This window comes from Microtus ochrogaster, chromosome 18 (genome assembly GCF_000317375.1).
Source record: "Microtus ochrogaster isolate Prairie Vole_2 chromosome 18, MicOch1.0, whole genome shotgun sequence".
NCBI lineage: Eukaryota > Metazoa > Chordata > Mammalia > Rodentia > Cricetidae > Microtus > Microtus ochrogaster.
This window is the reverse complement of record NC_022020.1, coordinates 6,678,500-6,700,773: the sequence shown is the minus strand read 5'-3', so window position 1 is coordinate 6,700,773 and position 22,274 is coordinate 6,678,500. Positions and strand designations below refer to the sequence as shown.

The 22,274-nt window shown below is 44.1% G+C and overlaps 2 protein-coding genes across 4 annotated transcripts in view; both read right to left on the bottom strand.

Annotated features, from left to right (window-relative positions):
* Cabyr (calcium binding tyrosine phosphorylation regulated) lies at window positions 1-12,522 on the bottom strand. Of its 3 annotated transcripts, XM_005355772.3 has the most exons (6): window positions 12,466-12,522; window positions 9,969-10,141; window positions 9,813-9,866; window positions 4,219-4,560; window positions 855-1,454; window positions 1-231 (listed from the first exon to the last, which is right to left on the bottom strand). In XM_005355772.3, exons 2-5 carry the CDS (start codon window positions 10,114-10,116, stop codon window positions 859-861), a joined length of 1,140 nt encoding a protein of 379 aa, XP_005355829.1. In that variant the 5' UTR covers window positions 10,117-10,141; window positions 12,466-12,522; the 3' UTR covers window positions 1-231; window positions 855-858. The 3 variants fall into 3 exon arrangements, with proteins under 3 accessions (XP_005355829.1, XP_026639343.1, XP_026639342.1); XM_026783542.1 differs by having other exon boundaries at window positions 1-1,454; XM_026783541.1 differs by lacking the exons at window positions 1-231; window positions 12,466-12,522 and adding an exon at window positions 11,042-11,672 and having other exon boundaries at window positions 1,405-1,454; window positions 3,398-4,560.
* A 4,331-nt stretch (window positions 12,523-16,853) lies between these two features.
* Ttc39c (tetratricopeptide repeat domain 39C) overlaps window positions 16,854-22,274 on the bottom strand; it is a 92,880-nt gene continuing 87,459 nt past the window's right edge. Inside the window, exons 11-14 of the mRNA XM_005355770.2 lie at window positions 21,839-21,936; window positions 19,902-20,006; window positions 18,541-18,579; window positions 16,854-17,227 (exon numbers count right to left, since the gene is read on the bottom strand). Coding sequence (XP_005355827.1) covers window positions 17,138-17,227; window positions 18,541-18,579; window positions 19,902-20,006; window positions 21,839-21,936 — 332 coding nt within the window. The 3' untranslated portion in view covers window positions 16,854-17,137. The remainder of the gene's footprint in view (window positions 17,228-18,540; window positions 18,580-19,901; window positions 20,007-21,838; window positions 21,937-22,274) is intronic.

Here is a 22,274-nt window from a genome sequence, read left to right as displayed (position 1 = left end):
CTGCTGCCTAGCTGATACTGTAAACAGAGGTACAGTGTTTATTATTTGAATTCCAGATATCCTGAGTGGAAAAATTGTACATGTATGAGCTGGACAATGTAGGGTGGTTTGCACATCTAAGTTACTAAAGCAACAATGCGAAGCGTTATGCTTGCAGGAAGTTTATTGATACAGTTCACGTGGTGACAGACTCCACCTTGAATGCTGACTCAAACAGCATCGTTTCAGCATCTGTTGATGAAGAGACATACATCATGAAATAAATCAAAAAATATCCTAGCAGTTCCTGCTGAGACCACCATCAGGTTGTCATGAATACATTCATGGCTACACAATTGAAATACCACCTCTCCAACCCCACCCCAAATCACAGTGGCTTAGATGTTAGGCATCCATAGCTCTCCTTAGCCGCATGCCTGGCAGCACTATACATACATACATTGCTTGTCTCCTCCACTCTAGTCCATGTTTTATTCGCCCACTGTCGATACCAAAGGAAGAGGCTCGACATTACGCCCAATTGAAAAAAAAAATGTCTAAAAATTTCAGTTAACCACAATTGAATTAAAAAAAATTTGATAAAATTGTCAGAGCTGTCACTTCAGCTTCTGTTAATCTCTTACATGGACATACCATCTCTGTCCCTGTTTCTTAAACATTGATTATCCTCACTTTAAAGAATCTACCATATACTCAAAGGTGGCTGGGCATTCATTAGCAGCTCTGTAGTTGAAAGCCGAGCATATATGCTTAAGTATACCCCATCACTCTCAAGTGTTTGAATACCCAGCTCTTAAGTGCTGAAGGCTCAGTTGTGCTAAGGCCCACATGTCAAGGTAGGAAGGGTTACCTACTCTTTTAAGATTCTGCTCTGCGGACATGGGCAGTAGTCACAGTAATTTCGCCAGCAATACCGTAACTTCCAAAGGGAGTACGTTTGTCACCAGATCCTGAACTCTTTTTAGCTACATCTTCTACTGGGAAAGCAACAGAAAGAAAGACTGGGCTTTGCGGTCTGGGGCCATCTTGTCCACTTGTAGGACTAGCATTCTGGGGGATGGGGGCAGGTCTCTGGAATGTCTGATCTGCAGGAACAGCAATGGGCACTTGCACTGCAGCGTATCTCTTCAAGGCATCTGACTGTGACACCACAGTGTGTCCAGGAAGAGGCTTCCAATCCTGTGCTTCCTGGACATTGGAGCCTACTAAAATAAAAGGTGGGGCACTGGTCTTCTTGCTGTCATCCATCATCACATAGGTTGGAGAAGTGACTTTCGGTGGATTCTGCAGAAACTGTGGATCCTTGGGATTAGGTAAATAGAGGGTTGCTTGGGGAAAAGGCCCAAGTGCAGGTGGCGGTGATGGGCGACTTTGTTGATTCATATCAGTTAGACAATAAAGTGTCCACATATTAGAATATGGTGGTGGTTGTCCTGCTTCGCTTGTTGCTAGTGCTATAAAAAAAAAAATTGCAGGCATTAAAGGTTTGGTCTCTGTACCAGGCACTATGCACAGTCATGTCTTTGTAAATCTTTGTTTTAACATATAAATAAGCAACTGTAATAATATGTGCCATAAAGCATGCTATAGAGAGGACTACAGAAATTGTGCCTGGTAATGTGGAGGAACAGCATGATCCACCACAGTTGGAAAAGGAACCCAGAGCAACAGCAGGGACAGCAGAGGTGCGGCTCAAGAGGCAATTGTATTCTAAGTTGCTGTTTCCAGACTCTTACACTGTTTTGGTTCTTTGAGACAAGGTATCATAGTGAGTCCAGGCTGGCCTTGAACTCTCAGTAGTCCTCCTGCCACAGCCTTCCAAGAGCTAGAAGTACCACCGTGCCTAATAAGAATCTGAAGCTTTATATATGGCTTCCACATGGTGCTCAGAAGAAAGTTAGCAAAACTTTTTACTTTACCAAAAATAAACATTAACCATGTAAAGCCAATGAGAAGTCATATAAGCACATCTGCATAGCAGTTTCTCTACCTAGTCAGACACTACATGTCACCTAATATCATCTCTGGTCTTTTGATGGGCACTGTCATCTCCCATCTTCAATCTGTTACCTCATCTAGGAGTCAGATCCCAGAGAGCACTCATCTTAGCCAAGACTGGGCACCACCATATGCCTCAAAAGACAGCAAAAGACACTCTGATAGAGAGCTAAAGACGCTGTCCATCAGCTTATAGCAAGGGCTCTATACTGCTGAGTGTGGCTGTGTCAAGTTCCTGCTGTGCGCATTAGGCATCCATTTCACAGAAAATTGCACTGTGCACAGATTCAGTGATGCTTTTCATGACTCAGACACAGTCTGTCCTCAAGATTACTAAAAATATAATCCAAATCTTCAGTCTTTCCAGATGAGAGGGTCTAAGACCTCAAACTTGATTTCTCTTGGTAACTTGTCCACTAAGGACAACTGTCCTTCAGTAACAGCTAAGTGCCTGAAAACAGTGACTCCGCTTCACGTGATGCTCAAGCCACAAAGATAAACTGGCCGCACAGGCTGTGAATGCAGCACTGCCCTCTGCCTTTCCAGCTGTAGTGAATCTGTCACACTGCCAGTCAGAATTTGGTTGCTAAACACCTGCTTTGGTAATAGTCCTATATTATTCTGGTTTGAGTCAGAGTTGAGAATTTCTGCAAGAGGAATGGGAGCTTCTTTCATTCATGTCCCTTCAGATACCCAAGAAGGGCCACTGCAATATCCAGATAGGCAGAAGGGAAGGCAGATCACATGCCATAATTTGATGGAGATAGGGGTTGTAACGCTTATGTGTCAGGAGGAAAAGCAGCTGGAGGTAAAGCTCCCCAGAAAGCAGCTTGGCTTTGGGGGTCCATGCATGGGAACTGCACACACTGTTTTCAGGTGCGCAGCCATTCTTTCTGCTGGTTTCCTGTGACAAAAAGACGCTCCATCTAGCCTGTCCTTTCTCCATCTGGCTGTGATGCTGCTCCCTCAGCCACAGGAAGGTCCCAAGTAGGAAGCAGTGTCTGAGCCAACATCCCAAACCTAATTGCATAGTTCTCCTGACTCAGTGCGAAAGCAGTCAGCCACACCACCATTTCTTTCATGTTTTAAATGCCACAGCCCAAATAAACGCAGTGTTCAGTTTTGCATTTTTATAATTACCCTTTTGTAAACAGGTATTAAAAATCTAACAGAGTCTCATGTCTACAAATATGTGCAAAAAGAATCCAGCTTTGACATGCTGTGTGATTTTCATAATAGTAAATTTTTAAGTACAACAAAGCCTTTAAGTAGGTATGGCATTTAAAAAACCTGAAAATGGACTTTGGCCAGTCGGCAGAAGAGCCAACCTGTATGGTTACTGAATACAGATGTTACCTGAAATGCAGTATATGGATGTGCAAGTATCTAATTTTCTTACCTGGCTTCATCAAACCTGTTCAGGTGCATCTTCCCCATCTGGTTGGATTTCAGGTTCAGTAAAGCCTCCTGGCGCAGGAGGGAAAGGGTCACCGGATGAATAGGGTGCGGCGTTCTCCCCTGACTCCTCCTGGCCAGGATTGTCAGGGTCTATGTTAACGATCTCCACTTCAAAGTGCAGAGAATTCTCAGAGGCTATTTTGACAAAGCCCTCTGCATCCAGGGGTTCTGCAGGTACCTCGGGCTGACCCTCTAAAGCAGTGTCAGAGAGCAGAACTGTAGCTTCTGCCTCCATGTGTACTGAGGACTGCTGTTGGGAATTCTCCACCTGGACAATCTGCCGAGACTCTACAGATATCTTAGCCATGCCTGAGGAAGTCTTGGTTTCTACAGGTTTGGGACTAACTGGTGGTGACTGCTCAATTTCTTTAAGACAAGCAACTTGGTCAGTAAACGGGATAACTACGTATCCCGGTATCTGCTCAACATAGACAACTCCTTCATTGACAGGCACACCGTTATATACAGATGATACATGAACGGCTGATGTAACCTGAGTGTCAGGAGCTTCATCGTAAGCAGGAGGTTCTTGTTCACCCTGCAAGGGGGCTGAGGAAGCCTTTGGTGGTTCAGCCTCAGAATTAGGACCCACAACTGCCTGAGCAGATGTTTGGCTCATAACCTGCACTGCTAACATCTCTCCAGAGCACACCAGAGGAGCAGACACCACGACTTCTTCACCACACTCTGCACTCAGTGAGTCCACGGTACTCGTTGCCACGTCCACCATTAAAACTTCAGAATATGTACATGGAACATTACCTAACATCTGGGCAGCAAACTGAGCTGGGTCAGCCGGCACATAGGCATACTCTGCAGAGACGGGTGCTGGAGGTGGTGAGGATGGTGGGGTGGTGGCCTTCGGTGTGGCTGGTTTGGAAGAAGGACCACAAACTCCTTCACTTGTCTCCTCAGGCTGGAGTTCAGCATGAACTGATGGAAACTGGGTGGTTTTGTTACTAAACAGTGGTCCAGCTACATTGTCCTCCTCTGTGTCTGTGGATTTTTCCATTCGTGTAGGTTCGCAGGAAACTGGAGGTGTTCTTCCCGGTTCTTTTACACATTCTTTCTTCTCCAGTGTCACTCCTTCTGCCCATTTCTCTACTAAAAAAGTAACAGGTGAGTTAATCAGTAAGCACTCCTCAAAATATTTTAAATAAAGCAACAGTAGGTTGAACTTTCAAATACCAATATACACAGATCTTTGTGCAACATCTGCATTAGCATAGCTAGTGGATCTGTAACAGCTCACATCCACCTAAACAATCCATTTTCTTAGAAATAAATGACCAGCATATATCACACTGTAAAGCTAGTATTATACTACTCTAAGCTGATATCAGTTCCTAAAAGGAAGGAAACTAGAACCCTCCTGGTCTGTTGTCCCACCAAGGGGGGGGGGGGTGACCCTGAGGAGATGGGCCCAGCAAATCAAGTGTGACTTGGCTTGGCCATATGAGAACTGGGCAGGATGACTGGAATGTCACCTGAAATCCCAGTACTTGCGAGGCAGGGAGGCACAGGCAATCCTGAGAGTGTGCTAGCAAACTGGAGTTGGCAAGCTCGGGGTTCAGTGAATGACCCTGCCTCAGTAAATAGTAGCATGTGACCAGTGTCAATTTTGCGACTCTACATGCACCCACGTACACACATTGCAAACATGCGCATAGAAGAACACAAAATGCAAGCAAAGGAAACACTACAGACAGATGTGGGAAGCACATTATTCCACAGTTTCAGTTGGGCTCATAACTTAGGGAACAAACAGATGCATTCCTCCATTTAGGAAAACTGGTATGCAAAGTATGCAATGAACTTGTCAACTGAGCACTGTGGGCTTCACATCAAGAAACATGATATACTTGCAGGTGACCTGTGGTCATGAAGCCATGGCCATATTGACCCAGATGAAAAGAGAAACTCCTATACCCACGAATGCAGCCATTGATGCTCAGTGCCCTAGAAAACCCGTTCTGAGGGTCAGCAGCCACACCCTACTAACTGCCTTGCCTATTCCTCATTCAGAAAGCACAAAGTCAGCAGGGAGAGTGAGAAGTGATTGCTTCAGGTCAAAGTTTTGGAGATCCTGGTATGGTGGGTGGCACAGGCCTGGGAGCTCATCTGTAGCTACAGAACCTTACGACCCTATTCTCAAAACCACAAGTATGTTGTCCATATGTTCACATTGCTCTCTGAAGGAAGGCGTCCTTCAGGGTTTCTACGCATGCTAGCTGCTAGTTTATAAATTCAGTTAAACTGTCTAGTAATGGAAATAGATGGCCAGACTAAATGCTCATGTGCTGAGAAAAACTACTACCATTCACCTCACTTGTCTAAATATCTCTGCAGGACTCCCCTGCCCCAGTCCTCCCCACCTCTCATGCTAGGGATTCAATCTCAGACTTTGTATGTGCTAAGGAGGTACTCTACCACAGAGCTATACAGCCCTTAACTGTCTTCCCACCAGCACACCTGATAGAATGATTTTCCTACATGGAAGACTCTGCAGAGTAGATGACAGTGCATAAAACTTAAATTCACTAGGAGATAATTTAAGCATAAATATTATAGGATAATAGCAGAACTTAATAATGGTATTAATAAAAATGTTGAGAGTTTGGGCCTCGAGAGATGGCTCAGCAGCTTCTTGCTTTTCAGCATCCCAAGTTCTGTTCCCAGCACCCAGAAGCAAAACTGCCTGTAACTCTGGCTCTTGCAGATCCAAGCTTTGGGCACCTGCATTCACATGTGCATTCACATGCACACACAGTTTTGAGTGATAATAAATTTTAAAAAATCCAGAGTTCACAAGTTCTGAGCCTAACTTGAATAAGCCTAACTTGATAGTTACTCTAGAACTTAGGATGCAATACTACTCCATCTTGACAAGAAGATCAATCATAAAATCATAACTTGGCTTGAGTTCAGACAGTTGAGGTCATAGTAAATTACCTGATTTCATAAAGAACAGTCTCCTTTCACCCCAGAGGCGTACCAGAGCTGACTCAGCCATGGCAGGGGCCAGAAAGAAAAGGCCACCATTCTCTGGTGAGAAGGTAACAGCTACATAGTAACTACTAAATATGGCCCAGGAGGTCAGACCTGTGCCTCCAAACTCAGGAGTCTGTTACGACTGACAAGTATTTTTCTGCAGGCCTCAAAAGGAAGACAGAGATGGGATAGCATGCCACAAAAGGAACCTATCCTAATACCCTAATGGCCCAAGACAAATACCATGGTGGCCATGGATACGGCCATGCCATTCTGAAGACACTAAACTCGAAAACTGGAAGGTGAAGAGTGGCAAACTTGGCTCTCATGTCTAGCTCACTCCTTCTGTTACCAACTGTGTATGGCAAGATGATTAACCTCTTCTGGTTCTCAATGCCTACCAAAAATAGTTTCTAGGAAAAATCCCAGAAAGAAATTTCAACAGGTAAATGACACATGCAGTGAACGTTCCTCTCTGCATGCTCTCCACACGTACTGGGAACACAGAAATGCTGCTGGGCAGACAAACTACCACTGGGAAGAACTGGAGAACAGAACATCTTCACTGACCAGCCTTCATGAACCACACACTCCCATCTGACAGGAGTGAACTAGGTGAACTAGGGAATCTCAGCAGCTAGCTCTTGTACACATACCAACGTCTAATGCCTGCTGCTGTCTTTAGTTGACGTTGCCTCACATTGGAGAGACTGAAAGAGCAGAATAAGGGTCAGTTGACTTAAGTCTTCCTAGAGAGGTTCATTTTCACAGTCACTGAAAGCCTGAGATGGCCTCTCTCTTTGAGATTAACCAGCAATGTACGTAGGATCATTTTAGGTGCCACCTCCACATTAAACCTAGGATTCACACAAGGCAAGCTGTACCTGGATGAATGACACATGGCTAGATTTATTTGTAGCTGTCGTAAGAATAGCAGAGAATTAAACCAGTCAGCAGACACGAAGCTGTCATCCAGGAGAGGAAATCTAATGCACGTCTGTCTATAGGAGAACCCAGACTGACGGATGCCATTTGTGGTGACGAGGGGAAATGAGCCAAGGTGGTATTGGACAACTATTCTGGTCATACTTTCATATTGCCTCATGACGTCTCTAGTCAGCAGGACGAGAGCAATGTTAGCACTGTCTTACTTCCTAAAGGCAGTATGTTTTACCGGTATGCTGTGCCTATTTGTTGACATCTGTAGTGATTTGAAGAGATAAACAGCCATATCTCCTTAATTCCATCAAAATTTGGCCTACAAATTTTGTTACTCTATTACTCCACATTAATTTTAAAAATTGAGATGCAAAAACATTAACCTACATGTTATTAATCAAAATCCACATGCTAAAATGAATGGTGGATAAAATCTTCAATAAATAAATCTCAAAATGCTGTCAGGTAGTGTCTTCCACCATAAAAACTAGTCTTGCCATTATGAAATAGGGTAAGCCTGCACACTCACAGTGTTTTCTAATGTAGCTCTCGCTTTGAACACAGAAACACAAAAACCTTGACTGAGAAGCTAGGTTCTTGCGCTTGGTTTGTATACGCTGCAAAGATTATATAAGCAAATCCCACAGCTTACAGCTTCTCATGGTTAGTTAATGTCATCAGGTGCTTGCAAGAAATCAGGTAGACTAGACAACACAATATTCCAGAAATATTGTACACCTCATCATTCTCTGCCCCTTCAAATGCCTATGTTTCCTATTTTCAATTTTGATTTCCTATTTTGGGTGTATTTCACAAAAATGACATGGTTTGGAGCACTGAAGCAAAGGTCCTACCAAGCCTAATACCTGAGTTTGGTCCCCGGGACTCAATGAACAAAGAATACTGACTCACAAAAGTTGTCCGCTGATCTACACATGTGTGCATAGTATGCACATGCACATAACACACACACAAATAAACGTAAGAAAATGGAAAAGAACCTGGCTCAGTGATTAAGAGAGCTCATTGCTCTTGCCAAGGACCCGGGTTTAGTTCCCAGCACCTGCATGGTGTCTTAGAGCTAACTGCCAGTTCCAGAGGATCCAGCACCCTCTTGTGGATTCTGCAGAAGGTGGCGTCTGTCTGTCTGTCTGTCTGTATGTATGCATCATTACAAGTATGCAGGAACACACTCATCCACATAAATCTAAAAAAAAATATGATTTTTTAAAACGACAGTTTAAGGGTGGCTGGTAACTACTCTCCAGTCATCCAAAAGCTGTTGTTTGGTCAGCCAACATGGTAAGAACTAAGCTGCTCCTTCCCATGGGGCCAGGGATCCTCACCTCTGCACAAAATCCTCTGAGAAGCTTTTCCTCACCGTTCTTTTAGATGCATCCTTTACCAAATTTCATCTTTTTAAACTATCTAAATGTTTCATTTGTGTAAACTTTGCCTTTTCCTACAACTCTTCTGTTGCTACTCGGTCATCTCTGTTTCATGCTGTGACATTCAGTTTACAAATGAAAAACAACTTTCTCGAAGCATACGTGTGCTGCTATGTCACGGTGCCTGAGACATGGAGAACATTGCTGCTTCATAAAACATCTCCTCAGACACTCTCTTAGCAGGGCATATGGCAGCGATGGTTGATCTTCTAGACTGGACTTGTACGTAAGAGTATGTCTTATTTTCTTTGGGACAGCAGGTTTTCTCCTAACCTTCATGCTTAAGCCTACACTGAAACCCAGCTCTACTTCATTAATATTATATATGTCTTGAGTATTCATTATCAGAAATGCCTGGAAGCTGATATATCAGATTTTGAGGGTTTTAAAAACTATTTTAGAAGATTTGCATAGCCTATTAATAGAGAATCCCTAATCTGAAACCCAGGAATGTGAAATACTCTAAGCCAGAGACTTAAATCATTGTGTTCGCTTTCATTTTGGATTTTGGAGCATGTGTAATAATTGATGGTAACCTGCACAGCTTTACAGAACACCCCATTACATTACCATGAAGTACAAGTTCTCTTAACGTCTGCTGTACTTCCCTAGAAGTGTGCAGGGAGAGCGCATGTGAATCGTAGTCATCTGCACTGTTCTAGACACCATAATCGTGTGCTCCAGGACGGACCCCAAGGCCTCGCGTGCACTTTGTGAGAGCTCTACTACCAACCTGGGTTTCAGCCCCGAGTACTCCTCCCACAGCACACCTATTTTAAGATGTAAAACCTTCTAAACTGGAAATCCTGATGTTAGAATAAGCCAGACACAACTTAGTAAAAATACAAAGCACCAGGATGATTACTCAGACATAAAACACTGGTGTGGTTGACAAAGAACCCATTGGCATAATTACGAACGTGTGTTAGCAAGTGTGCAATGGCAACATTGCTGAAACAACATCGCTGTGGCACTTACCTTTCATCTGATGAAACTGTTTAATCAGATCTTTTATATCCAAAGATGAATTCCCTGAATGAATGAATGAATAAATGCAGGAAGTCAAATAGAGACATTTTTCAATTTAAAATGGCTTTGCAAAGCAACAAATACAGAAGCTAAAGCAATACAAACCTTCTCTAAACACAATGAGTTCTTTAAAATAAACTGCTGCAAACTGGGTGATGTTTGTCGGGTTGGTTTTGAGAATGGCCCTGCTGACTCCCTCAAGCAGAGTCTTGAGGCCATAGGGTACAACAAGTCTGGGCTTTGAAGAAATCATTTTGGCAGGATGTCTGTAATTTCAACTATAAGGAAAAGAAACAAAATCTTACACTGTACATTACATTTATTGAATTTATGATTTAGTTGGGGTTCCTAAAACCAAATCTATTAAAACTATTAGCTTTACTTCTCACCTGTTAAGTATTTATTCTGGTAACATGGGATGCAATTCTTGGTAATTACTTACAAAATAAAACCCACTACCATCAGATTACTATGCACATGCAAGCGATATAGCACTCATTAAGAGACTGGTAACTGGGCCATGGAGCTGGCTCATCAAATTAAAGTGCTTTCCCACAGACCTGAGGACCTAAGCTTAATCCCTGGATCCCACAAGCGGCAGGAGAGAATAAATGCTAGCTAGAGATTGGTCCTTTGACCTCCACAAGTGGCATGCATGCACATGCACACATGCATGCACACACACACATACATACACAAAGACTCTGTCTCTGTCTCTCTCTCTCGGAAATGCCCTGCCAAGATTAACAGAATGATACAGTTTATGTCCAAATAAGACACATAAAATGCAATTAATATCTCAATAAAGATAAATTAAGCACACGTATTTCCAAATAATGCCCATATATAGGCACTAATTTTGTACAGGGTTGCAAAACTATTTCTACAAGAAAATTACATTTTTCTAATATATTCCTAGACATATTTCCTACATTCTACTACACAAGTTTTGCTTTGTTTCTCTTTGGTATTGGAATTTGAACCCAGGGCTTTCCATAATACCAGGCAAGCACTCTCCCACTGAGTTATTTTTTAATGTTAGGTGTATCTGTGGGGCTATATCATACCCATTAATATAGAGTTCTTTCCTTAATCAAATTACCACCCCTGTTCAGATTCAGCTGACCAAGAACTCTCTCTGTAGACTAGCCTGGCCTCGAACTCAGAGATCTACTTACCATTACCTCCTGAGTGTTTGGGCCACCACATCCATTCCCTTGATGACTGTCAAGTGGTACCTTGGGTGTTATATAAGCTACTAGGGGTTGTCCCAGTTTTTGACATTGGGTTGTTATATACAAACGTGCTGGGTTACACTCGTAGCTATCCTAAGATAGGCTGCAAATTGGACAAATCTAGACCTATAATTCTCATGGGTTTAGTGTGTTCACTCTGAAACATGGAAACTTGCAAATAAGTTTTTAAAACTGAATTTTTTTAGTAAGGGAAAGAAAATCACAGTGTGGCCGGCTGGCCTTTTGCTTTCCTAAATATGGATATTTAATTGGGTCCTGAGCTACCAAGGAGCCATCAGATAGGAAAGAGGAGCTAACATGATTCAGACTCTGAGGTTTGTTTTTTAAAAAATCAGTTGCTTTGGGGAAATCACAGCTGCTCTAGACAGAAGTACCTTAAGAATGCTTCCCATGGGTACTGATAAAGAGCAGACTACTTTGACAATGAATCATACCCTAACACCCTTAATGTTTCACGGACTAAGTGGCATGGTTTAGTTGTTGCAATATATCAAGGGCCAACTTTTAATAAAAACACAATATGCCACAGCAAAATGTTTTTATTTAGAAGCACCTTTCACATTCTTACCAAAACAAGTTTTGACTCAAGCAAAACTTTTGAGACTACAATTAAATGTTTGGTCATCAGGTGCATTACCGAAATTAAATGTTTGGTCCCTTACTCATCAGGTGTGTTACCGAATGAAGCCATCTTTTAGGGGCAAATGCAGCTTTACCATGCTAAATGGCAGTGATCTGCAACACATAGCATACGCACATAAATATACATATGTATATATGCTTTTGATTTCGTTTTCAAATAAACATCCCAGGGCAGTTTTCAAAGTGAGTGGCAGGAGGGCAAAATGGAGCAGCAGATACAGCACCCATCCTTAGTAGTACTACCAACCGTGCGGCAGCAGTGAGGTGGTGCTAGCTAGTACCAGGTCTCGGTTTAGGAACACTTGAAAGCCAGGGGTGTGGCTGTCCCTAGGAACGTTCTTGACTGGGAAAAGGCGGGGCAGCAGCGATGTGGCATCAGACCTCTTCTCACCAACCCAGCTGACGGAGGGCTGTTCAAAAGTGAGAGCTTAGTTGCTCTTCATTCTTCAGAAGCCCGTGCCAGGAAGGACCTTTCTAGAAAGGCTCATCCTCTGGACTGTGACCCTCTTGACACTACCGGGGTGGGGTACGGCGGCCCTTTGTCCGCGGATTTCGGGGCCATAGACGGCGCACTCGGCACCACACTCGGCCGAGGCCGCGGGCCTCCCGCCCGACCACCGTCTCCCCCTCCGCGCGGCCTCCCGCCGCTCTCGGCCCGCTGCCTTCCGGGCTCAGCCGGCGCCGGTGCGCCAGGCTAGGCCCACCTTCTCTCCGGCTTCAATAAAGCTTCCTCTTGGCCCCCTCGCCGGCGGCTCCTGTGCTAGAGCGCGCGGCCCGCCCACTATTTATACCCCTACGTGCGTCATGTGTGCGTCACAGAGCTCCGCCTCCTCGTTGGGGCCCACCGGAAGAGGCAAGGCTTCGACCTACCCAGCCAATGAGAAAAAAGGCCGGGGATTGGAGTGAGCCGGAGAAGTCTTTTGTCCCTCCTGCGGCCGGAACTGGCACACTCTAACAGGGCTGCGGCTCCATGTTTGATCACTGGACGAGTGGCTGAGAATGCAGCTCATTTGCCAGAGGCCCTGGACTCAGTCCCCAGCACCTCAGAAGACAGGGTCCGCAGGTGCACGTCTGTAATCTCTACTCCAGGAGGTCGAGGCAGGAGGTCATGAAGATTTCGAGTCAGCCTGTGATACATGGGATCCTGTCTCAAACAAGAACAGCAAACATTTATGTATAGGGAAGAGAAACTGCACGTATAGCTGGCTGTATTAACGTCGTTGCCTCCATTCCCCGCAACTCCTTTATATTAACCTTTTTGAGATCTTCGCAAAGAGTAAGTTCTGCCACGCAATACAGTGACAGTGAAGAGGGCATTACTAGGCACGGCATAGACTTTTCCTCCTGGGAAGCTTGCCTGTAGAGAGTGGTAGGAATCCTGACATTTCTTTTTCACTCCTTAATTAGGCTCAAGCCCCATCGCACACCCAAGCAAGCAGGACAGAGACCAGCCTTCCAGGGTCTTACTAACTGCACTGCACTCCTAGGTATTCTCTCACACATGGTCCAAGGGGGCTGCATCTGCTCGAGACCAGCGTTCTTTCCATCCTCCTGCTCCCATTGTCCTTCTGGATTTCTGCACCTTCCAACCAGCTCCTGCAGCATTTTCTTGCAGTGATCTAAATCCAGTTTTTCCTTTATGAACTGGAGCTCCCTGGAAGGAAGGCTGTTGATTCTGCAGACCCACTGATTACCGGTCAAAGACCAAGTCTATCTTGGGCTATCTTTAGTCCCCTTGCTAGCTCTTTGTTGTCCGCCTCTATGATTTAACATCCTTTGGGGTGTAGGGTAAAACCTTCTGGAATGTATTAAAAGAGCCCAGGAGTTTGCACCAACACAGATGCTAAGCTGGCAAGGAGACTCCACCACTGTGCAGTAAGCTACTTACCTGATATCGCCACCAGAGCATCAGGCACAGGCATTGACTTGAAACTGGGCTTTGTTCTGTGACTTCTGTGGTGGTTTATGTCATTCCGTGTAATCTGGATTAATGTTTCTGGGCGTGGCCACTCATGTTTGGTTCAGAATAAACCTTCCTACTGTCTTTATGGCAAGAGCTGTTTGCTGTAAGTTCTACCCAAACAAGCAAGACCATACCACACAATGGCACAGATGTGTCTTCATAGATGTAAGGGTAAATTTGAATGCTTGTCACTACTATGATTTGCTTAAAGAAATCAACTACAAAAGTTTACACAGCAAAGTATGTGTGTGTGTGTTAAAACTCAGACTTTGCCATTTAATTTTAGTTGGCAGAAATAGAAAAAGTGCAAAATCAGTAATTGGTTTATAAATTCTGTAATAAGTATTCTACTCTTCTGTGACAGCTGAAAGTTATAATTCTTTACTCAAAAAACTTATCTACCATGCATTAAAATAAAGATACCTAACTCTATAAAAATAAAAATCTTAACTCCATCTTCCAGAAAAGTACATAATACATTGTCATCACCAGACCATGCCTCCAAGTCTGCAGATTACAAAAATGTATTCAGCATAAGTAAAATAGTCATTCTCTCATCAAAGGTACAATTTAATACAAAATATGTTTGACATTTACACACTGGAATATCCAATGGAGAGCCTATGGCATAGGACAGTTTGAAATTGGACATCTCAATAGCAGAAATATAAACAATTTTAATCTATATATAATTTATTTAATTTGAAAGTATGGGACTTTATGTATCATTTGAATATAGAATAACAGCTTTAAAAAGTTTTGAACTAAACATTCAAAGAAGACAAACTAAAGCAAAACTTCATGACTCAGAAGGTTCTGTGATCCTGACAGAACCATCTTCCACACACTATAGGAAAGAGAATTCTTGGTAACGGCCATAATTTTAAAATGTATGATAGTCTTCTCTCTAGTTACCAGGTTCCAGTATTTGAGACCATCAGTTTCTCTTCAGACCTGCTCCCTGCTCTGAGCTTCTTGGATGCACTCAACTACCGAATGCAGGGTTGTCATCTTCCTGGCTTACACCTTCACTCCATACAAGGCCCACATCAGGATGTCAAAATGAACAGTTTAGCAATAGTCTAATGACAAGGGGCCGACATGGGGCTAAGGGACAGATGATGGTACAGAAGCATCAGCGAGGAAGGACTTCGATCAAAGACACTGCTTCCTCAAATAAGACTGAAAGGTGTTTGCAGTGTTGTGGGGCCAAGGCCTCTGCACACCAAGTGGTCTACCACTAAAGGACACCCTACCACTAAAGGACACCCCGCCATTCAGTGCCATATTAGGAACCCCCATCCTTCCAAGTCAGATTAAGTAAAATAAAATCTGACAATATTTTTGCTGTTATGTTTCTGTTTTACTTCCTAAGTATTAAAATACTGATATCACAAGGTGGGTGTGGTGGTGTCCCACACCTTTAATCCCAGCACTGGGGAGGCAGAAATAGGCAGATCTCTGTGAATTTGAGGCCAGCCTGGTCTACAAAGCAAGTTCCAGGACATCTACAGAGTGAGTTCCAGGACAGTCAGGCTACAAAGAGAAACCTTGTCTTGAAAAACAAACGAAAAATCGGTATCAGACAAACTTGTGATTCAGACAGGAGGATATGTAAAAACTCTAAAGTGAAAACCTTGAGTTCAATGAAAATTTAGAAACCTTAAGACAACTGAGTTGTACTGCAAAGATTCTTAAAAGTGACAGGTATTTATTCAAAACCACAGCTGTGCTGGGCACAGAGGAAAGCGACTCATCAGTAAAGCTCAGCAGTGAAGGGTTAAAACATACCCGAGAGTTCTTTTCATCATACCCAACAATCTGAGGTAGGAGGGGAGTGATGAACCCTACAACATTCAACCCTGCAGCTGCATCACCAGCAAATATCCTCACATACAAACCTGCACGCATGCTACAATAGCCTTTGTGAGATACACGCTAAAGCCATCTTCTTGACCTTCCTAAGGCTGCAATCCTTTAACACCTTCGACCTTCTTGACCTTCCTAAGGCTGCAATCCTTTAACCCTCCTCATGCTGTGGTGACCTCAACCATAAAATGATTTCGTGGCTGCTTCATAACTGTGATCTTGCTGCTGTTAGGAATCAGAATGGAAACATCCCCTATGCAGCGTTGTTCAAACCTCCATAGGGGATAATCTTCACAGCAGAACTCCTGAAATGTAGGTTCTCCTTAGTCAACTATAGATTTGCTTTTCCGATAGGCTCGGCAACGGGGGCATGCTCCTGACTGTGAATGCAAGTTTCTCTCTGCTCTTGTTTTGCTGCCTCTGTCTAGAGAACTTGTGTAGACAATCTAGGGATGAGCGTCTAGGGTGTGCATATGTTTTTGTGTATGCAGAGGAGGGAGGTCTAGTTCAGGCCTTCCTCTGGCTCTCTCCACCTCCGTTTCTTGAAAAAAGTCTCTCACTGAACCTGGAGCTTACTGTTTCGGCAAGACTACCTTGTCAGTGAGGAGCTCAAGGGATCCCCCTGCCTCTGCTCCCCAAGCACTAAGATTACATCTGTGCTGAGGCATGCCTAGCTTTTGTTGTTTTCATGTGGGTACTGGCAGCAGGAACTCGGGTGCTATGCTCGTGTGGGAAGTGCTTTATGATGGAGCCACCTCCCAGCTCTGGGAATGTAGACAGGAGCCACTTCCCAGCTCTGGGGATGCAGACCTATAAAGCAGCTTGAGCTGCAGAGTTTTATCTTTGATAAGTTAAGCATGGGGTTCCGGGTTTACATGTTTTATATAAAATAGTATCCAGTTCCTGGTCCCGAGGCCTGCGTTCTAGCCACTGCCCCATGAAGTATGAGTGACTGACTGCAGTGAGTCGGCTCCCACTGCTGAACCTGAGTCTCGCTGCACATAAAACAGGAGTAAGAATTCTTTTCAGAGATGCCACTTGCCTCTGCCTCCTATGTGCTGGCATTAGGTGTGTGCCACCAGGCCCAGCCAAGAAGGGTTGTGCCAGAGCTGTCGTAGGAATATTTCCAGGATAAAGTAAACCACTAGGAAAATGCTTTAATGTTTATGTAAGCACAAGAACCATGCTATATGTGGTACGATGCATGCTGAGCCCACTCTGATGACACTTAATGTAGGCACGCCTACAAAAACCACAGGGTGAATCTTCAGTTTGATTTTATTTTAAAAATAATAAATCACAAAACTAAAATGTTTGAACAAGGTCACTTAACCCTCTCCCAGGTCGGTTATTTTTATCATTTTTGACATCTTTATTACTCCGAAGCTACATGTTTAAAAGAGGGATCTTTGACGTCAGCGACACAGAACCCACCCCTGGTACAGGTGGTCTGCAGAAGAGAAGCTCATCTTCAAAGGCCTTTCTCCTCAGAGTTCAAAGTGCTGACCCTGAGTGGAGGGGACAGAGGGGTCACTCGGAGTTTCTCACTGAGGGACCAGTTCCTTCAGAGAGGCCAGAGCAGCGTGGATACGGACGTGCAATCTGTTTTCAAAGTCGTAGCCAGAAAAATCCTCCTGGAAGGGCCAAATAAAAGATGATCGTGGACAGTTAGGCAGGCTTGTCCACAGGGGTCACAGGGTAGCACACTGAATTTACACCCCATATAACGATGCCCCACTTCCTATGGGAGACTTCTCGCCCACCTGGTCCTCTTAGGACTGAGTTTAAAGGGCTAGAGTGTGGCGGCACAAGCCTGGATCCTAGCACTTGAGAGGGAGTCACGGGGACCGCAAAATCTCTTTGGGGAAATTCCCTCGTTTTCTTGAAATACCAGTCTTCAGCTGGACTCAAAGCAGGCCATCATTAAGAAATTCTTCAAAAACAGAGGAGGGGCTGGAAGACAGCTCAGCAGTTAGACTCAGCAGTTAGAAACACTGGTTGCTCTCCCAAAAGACCCAGGTTCAATTCCCAGCACCCACATGGCAGCTTGTAGTTTCAGGCACTGGACACCTTCTTCCGGCCTTTGAGGGTACCAGCTATGCATGTGGCACACATACAGACATTCAGCAAAACACTCATAAACAAAAGATAAAAATAACAAATACTTTTAGACACATCCATGAAATCAAAAGTTAACTATCCCTGGAGCTGGGTGTGGTGATGTAATACCGAAGCCCCATCTAGTCAGGAGCTGAGGCAGTGGAAGCTTACTGAAGTCCAGGTGTAATACTGGAAACACGGTAGGACTTACTTAAAAATCGTAACAATAAAGTTTATTTTCCCTATCAAAACACCAAAACTAGGGGCTGGTGAGATGGCTTGGTGGTTAAGAGCACTGGCTGCTCTTCCAGAGGACCTGAGTTCAATTCCCACTAATCAAACGGTGGCTCACAACCATCTCTAGTGGGATCTGATGCCCTCTTCTGGAACAAAAGAGCGCATATATGCATACATACACACATACATACACACACACAGCCTATTTATAAGTTGTTCTGGTTTTGATTTTTTTAAATAATCTTATTTATTTTATATTTATATATATTTACATTACAAGGATTTTATTTTATATTTATATAAGTGTAAATATATATAAATATAAAATAAAGTTTAAAAAAAATAAATATAAAATAAATAAATAAAATCTTTAAAAAAAATCACCAAACCAGCATGTATAAACAGGCTGAATGATTATATAGTAGTTTATAACCTTGGAGATTCCCTTTCAAAACCAAGTGCTCATGGATTCGCTTAGCTACTGCTTCTAGAACTCCAGAATTATTAACACAGGTATCAAACTTCCAGATTTCCTGAATTCAGACCCAGGTGTGTGGTAAAGAAGGTGACAACAGCCATGAGAAGAAGGTGGAATGAGGTGGTTTTTTACCTTTGCCTGAAGGAGTAGAGTTCTGCCTCTTCCTACAGTCTGTGAACATAAGAAAACCATACTGTGTCTTAACAGTAATGTCCGCAAATCTATCAGCAGAGGACACACAACCAGAACAATCCATAGGAGACACAAGGGGGTGCTAAGGACAACTAACTTTTCTCTGATGTAAAGGTTTCCATTAAGGCATGACTTGACAAGTAAGTTTTCATGGTCCAATACTGTGCATGAAAGGCAACAGTTGCAGCCCAGTATTATGGGCTGAAAGTCTTACTAAACAACGTAGAGTAACCAAGGGCTTAGCTGGAGACAGCATGCCCCAACACCTGCTGAGCGAGGACGGACACTGGCCAGTCTCAGAGCTGATGTCCATTTATATCAAGACAGACTACGTGACAAATAAATACTCCCTTACAATAAAGGATGCAGTGCTTCAAACTTCAATCCAAATGTGTGGTAGTTACTCTCTTTTTGGTCTTTAATTGAGTAAAAATGACTCAATTAAAGAATTTGAGTCACTGTTTTCAGGCACTAGTGAAAACTGATTATAACTAAACAAAAATCCATTACCCATTTGCTAACTTAACATCTTTTTGTGCATGTGTGTGGATGCAATTTGGGGGGATTCTCTGCACAGAGGGTAGAGGTCAGAGAATGACCTGGGGTGTCCTTGGGTGTCCTTCCATCTTTTGTTCGAGACAGTTTCTCTCAATGATCTTTGACTTGGAGGCCAGACAGCTTCCAGGGAGCCTCTAATTCTGCCTCTATCTCTTGGCATTGGGGTTACAAACATGTGCTGCCACTCTGGTTTTTATAGGACTGTGGGGATCCGAACTCATGTTCTCACACTTGGGAGGCAAGTCCTTCACTGAGCCATGTTCCCAGCACCTCCTGCATACACAGTAGCTGTCAAGTTCTGTGCACGACGCTGTAATGATTTAAAGGACTCCCGTGTAATCTTCACTTATTCTCACGATGACTCTAAGTAAATCAGCAAGCCGGGTTTGCCCACAGTGCACAGTAGGAACTGGATTTGTGCTTTGGCACACAAACACAGCAGCAAGACAAACTCTCATCTTCTCAATACACCTCACCATCTCATACCACATTGAAAAAGACAATAATTCTCCCCACAGAAGAAGCTTTGTATGTAAAGCTGAATCTGCAACTCAAATTCCAGTGTGGCCACTGCTGCCTCTTTAAAAGCATTGGCACCACCTGATGTCGGCCTCCTGGACTCGCCCAGCAGATCAAGGAAAGCAAACCGAACAGAAGGTTTGGCCTCAGTGAACAGTGCTCTGTGGTGCCTGTGTGCGCACACTCTGGCTGCTGGAGACGACGAGCACATGCAGAACTCTTACCTCTGGCCTGCCTAGCAGGAGACAGCCAAGTTCATAGCACGCGTACGGCTGGACATACATGTGATTCTGACGACACAGCTCATCTTTAGCAGCGCGCTGGAAGAACTGAGAATCACAGGAACGTTACTGGGAAGAATTCATTTCCTACTTGGTGTAAGGCTCACACAACCCTCAGGAGGCCGGAAAGGGGTTTCTTTTTCTGGCACTAATCTTCTCTTCTCTATTGATTGTTATTTCTTCCCTACTTCTAAAATTTCCATCGTACTGGATTGCATAGGGCCACCTCCACAGTACACAGTTATTCTGAACACATCCCCACCCAAAGCTGCCCTTCCCTTTCACCTCCACCTCCACAGTACACAGTTATTCTGAACACATCCCCACCCAAAGCTGCCCTTCCCTTTCACCTCCTCCCACCAGTTCCCATGGACTGCCCTGTAGATAATCTCACTTCTGCATCAAGTCATCTAAACACAAATGATTTGATGCATTAAACTTGGACCCGTGGACAAGAGAAAGCTGACACCCGTCTTTCGGAGACTGACTGAATCCTCGCACTATCACTAGCCCCGTCTGTACCCATATCCTAAACGACAGAGACTCCTTCCTGCCTTTGCATTTCCCATTCACACCTGCGGGGAGGTTCCCCAGAACACAAACACACTGGCCACTGGGCAACCAGCTTCCTTAGGACCCAAACATGCTTGCCGTTGGGTTCCCTAACTAAAGCTACTGATTCTTCTAGCCAAGACACTAACTTGTACTGACCGGAAAAAAACTCTTTGTCTGCTGTAAAAGACTAAACACCCCCAGTTTAAGATGTAAAACACACACAGGCCAACATCCACCTCTAAATATATATAACCACTAAGTATGCCATCTAAAATAGCTGTTTAGAATCATGTAATAACTAAGATAACTCACACTGGAAGATTAATTTCAAATCAGCATGAATATATTAATATTGTATAATTTAAAGGCCAAGTCTTTATGAAACTATTTCAGAAAGTAGGCAATGTAAGACCACTTATTTTAGTTTCTGTTTTTTAAACTAACTGGCCTGGAGGCCACAGTCCCATGGCAGAAGGCAAGTCTAACCTGAATGAGGCCCTCAGTTCAGGTCCTAGCACCGACACAATGAAAAAAAGCCTTAGTTAAATGAAAAACAAAAAAACAAAACAAAAAAAACCTTAGTTTAAAAAAAAAAATCCCTGCAGCTACATTGGAAAAATAACCGCTGGTCTCCAAGACGCAGCAGCTGTTTGGGTAGAAACCAGCCCCAAAGGCCACTGTGCTAAAGGCCTGGTCCCCAGCTCGGCTTTAGTGAGGAGGGACTGGATCATCAAGATAGTCCACACTGATGGACCCGTCAGCTGAGGAGTTCATAGCCCTGTGCAATTCTGGTGAGAAGTCTGTAACTGAGACACGGCTGTGGAGGGAATACCCTCTTCCTTTCTGACTTATTGTCTGCCTTCTGAGGGGTGCTCCCCCAGGATCTTCCACCTCACCACAGCCTGAAACTGAACTAGGGAAAAACCCTTGCTTCGAAGCTCAGGTGCTCTCCCACAGGGTCAGACAGCTCCCTAACTCGCGAGCCTAAGGAACAACTTTTCAGGCCACCCTCAGCACTGGGCAGCTCTCTGCCGTCATAAAGGAAATGAATGGGAAGAGAGTACGCACGCCCCTATCATTTCCTCCCCTCCCTGGCTGATACTGCCATCCTTGATGAAGAGCAGCCCTCATACAAAGGAGAGCTCTAGAACCCAGGGTTATGCCACAAACATCGTTAACTACCTTCTCCTCCGAGCAGCTAAAAACGCCATTCCTTAAATACAGAGCAGTAGCGCAGGTTCTGTCCACTGCTCTCCCGTCTCCTCCTTGGCAAGCTCACACGTAGGGACTCACGGATTTTACTGGAGCCAAAACAGCATGTTTACCTGAACAGCATCTTCTGAGTTTCCGAGACATTTGTGTATGGCACCAAGGAGCAAATGCTTCAATCCAATGACAGAAGAATCGTCCACTTCATGGCAAGCTTGAAGAGAAGGTGTTTGAGAGGAAGGAAAGACATCCACTTAGACCTTAAGTGTCACCAAGTTCAGGAGCTGTTTCTCTGTTTAGCTGATGCTCTGCACCCAAATTTCAGAAGGATAAGACATTGCTTATCCACTGGCAACTCTCCTTAGTGAAAGAAGGGCAACCCCGGCAAACTTTCTCTGTATGTCCTCCTGTGTGTGCAGGGCACACGTGTATGTGTCCTCCTGTGTGCAGGACACACGTGTTTGTGTCCTGTGTGTGCAGGGCACATGTGTATGTGTGCTCCTGTGTGTGCAGAGCACACGTGTATGTGTGCTCCTGTGTGTGCGGGGCACA